At 38.3% G+C, this 2,301-nt stretch overlaps 1 protein-coding gene across 1 annotated transcript; it reads left to right on the forward strand.

Moving 5' to 3' along the window:
• The first annotated feature begins 1,235 nt into the window (after positions 1 to 1,235).
• LOC116127880 lies at positions 1,236 to 2,301 on the forward strand. Its single transcript, XM_031413537.1, has 2 exons — positions 1,236 to 1,290; positions 1,697 to 2,301. The coding sequence occupies exons 1-2, from the start codon at positions 1,236 to 1,238 to the stop codon at positions 2,299 to 2,301; spliced, it is 660 nt and encodes a 219-aa protein (XP_031269397.1).

A 2,301-nucleotide genomic window follows, 5' to 3' on the forward strand; every position in this document is an offset into this window, starting at 1 on the left:
TCCAATGCCCGGATTGGCCAGAAAAGACTTGAGAAGTCGCAACCCAAAAGGTATCGGTAGCCAGTGATTGACGGAGTAAACAGATGAGGTATGATAGGGATTTTGGTGAGAAGGTTGGGGGGAGGAAGATGGTGATGTCGGGGAAGGCCAACAACGCCGGGTACATGCTGAAAAGGCTGAAAATGATTGTCGTGCGTGGTGGAGTTGGGTTATGAGATTTGTAAAAAATCGGCCAAATCGAGGGCTATCAAGGTTGGAAAAACACTTGGAAAATGATAAAGTAATGATTCCGGTAAATTTTGGTGAGAATATTGATCGAAATCAACTCCAAACGGCTGGCGGCGAAGAGGGGTGGAGATGATTTATGTGAATGTCGAATTTTGGGATGGAATTGGGATAGAGTAATTTGAGACATGTAAATGACTATTTTAGCCTTTTATTGTTAAAAGAAAATCAATGTGTTAATTTAGGGGTGTGAATTAGAATATATAAAACTAGAGGTACAAACTTGTTATTTCATCAAACTTTGGGTGAGAATATATGTAAAAAGTTTATAATAAATTTGGGTCTTTTTGGTTTTTTTTTTTTTTTTTTTTTTTTTTTTTTTTTTTGCCCTTGGCCTGGATAAAAAATCATACATCATTTTCATTTTTAATATTAAAAAAACTATAAAAAATTTGGGCCCCTATTTTTGGGGGGCCCTAGACAGGTGTCTCACTGCCTATCCCTTGAGCCGGGCCCGATGCCTACCTCAAATTCTATCATAGTATCAAAGCCCAGGTTCAGTTGAGCTGAATGTTTGACCAGCGGATGAGGAGTTAGAGTTACAACTACGTCCAATAACAGACATGACCCAACATATGGGCTTGACGTAAGGGGGGTGTTGGAGTCCCACACCGACTAGGCACGCTTAAGCCTACTGGTTTAAAGGGAGTAATCCTCCAATTCAACAAGACCTTACTGGTAAGGAGTCAAGCCCATCTCAAATTCTATCAATGACTGTTATGTGTCCCAAAATTTGACCGAAACATCGCTACAATTTTTTTTTTTTTTTCATAATATCACAACAAGAGAAGAGGGAATGAGATATTGATGCCTTGGAGGCAACTCGGAGATTCAACCCAAGGCATCAATTCTCTCATCAATAGTCTTCTAATAAAAGATATACGGAGAACAGAGATTTGATGAGAGAGGGCTGACCAAAAATATTAGAAGAATGCTATTATGGAGCAGAAATGAAGGAGCAATCTGTGGAACTTATTGTGCGAGAAAATGAAAGTGATACATGGAGTAATTTAAGGAGTTTGTTAATGATAACGGCTCTATGCATATATTGCTCATGTTTATCTTCTTTCCCTTTCTTTTTCTCCTTATGTGTAGTAGTATTTGATTCTTTCTTTTCTTGAATTCAAGTCTCTGTATATAAATTCTATTGTACATGGTACATAAGAAATAAGGTTGTGAATTAATCTTTCCCTTTTTTGTTGAGTTTTATTATGGTATCAAAGCACATGCTCTAATTATATTCTTTTTTTCATCAATGGCTCAACCCCAAATAATCCTCGAACCAAGAGGTTCAAACCCGAAATAACCCTTCAAACCAAGATGTTCAACCCACAAATGATTCATCAAACGAAAATGTAGTTGTGACTTCCCTTGAGGCCTTTTTCAAATCCATATACTTTGTACCATTCAGATAATCCAACTGTTGTTCATGTATCTCCACCTCTTAATGGAGATAATAACTACAATACCTGGTACAAATCAATGCGAATGGCCTGGAGAGTAAAGAACAAATTGGGAATTGTAGATGGAACATTCAAAACTCCAAATCCCACATCTCAAACTTACAAGCAGTGGGTTCAAGCCAATGACATGGTTATGTCGTGGTTAATTCACTTAATGGTTCCGGAGCTTGCTCAAAGTATCATTTATGCTGATACAGCTCAAGCAATTTGGGAAGACTTGCGAGATCGCTTTTCGCAACCAAATAGCTCAAAGATGTATGACATAAAAAAGGGAATTTCATATTGTTTACAAAGAGATCCCCCTGCCACTATTTATTACACTCGGTTGAAAAGCTTATGGGATGACTCGGCGTCATATATAACAATTCCAAGTTGTTTGTGTGAGACAGCAAATGCAGTGAATGAGTTACTTCAACAAGACCATGCGGTGCAATTCCTACAAGGACTCAATGATGGGTATGCTGCTTTTCGTAGTCAAATATTGTTGAGAGAACCTCTCCCACCAAATGTTGGAAAAGTAACCCGGTTAGTGTTTTTGACGGGCCGGGCCTAA

The sequence above is a fragment of the Pistacia vera genome, unplaced genomic scaffold, assembly GCF_008641045.1.
Source record: "Pistacia vera cultivar Batoury unplaced genomic scaffold, PisVer_v2 Contig196, whole genome shotgun sequence".
In the NCBI taxonomy this organism is placed as follows: Eukaryota; Viridiplantae; Streptophyta; class Magnoliopsida; order Sapindales; family Anacardiaceae; genus Pistacia; species Pistacia vera.

What these genes read in the sequence shown, in the direction of transcription:
- LOC116127880 (XM_031413537.1), top strand. Translation starts at nt 1,236, where the DNA reads ATGAAGGAGCAATCTGTGGAACTTATTGTGCGAGAAAATGAAAGTGAT. An exon ending in AAATGAAAGTGATACATGGA is followed by an intron (nt 1,291 to 1,696) that starts GTAATTTAAGGA and finishes TGTACCATTCAG; the next exon opens with ATAATCCAACTGTTGTTCAT.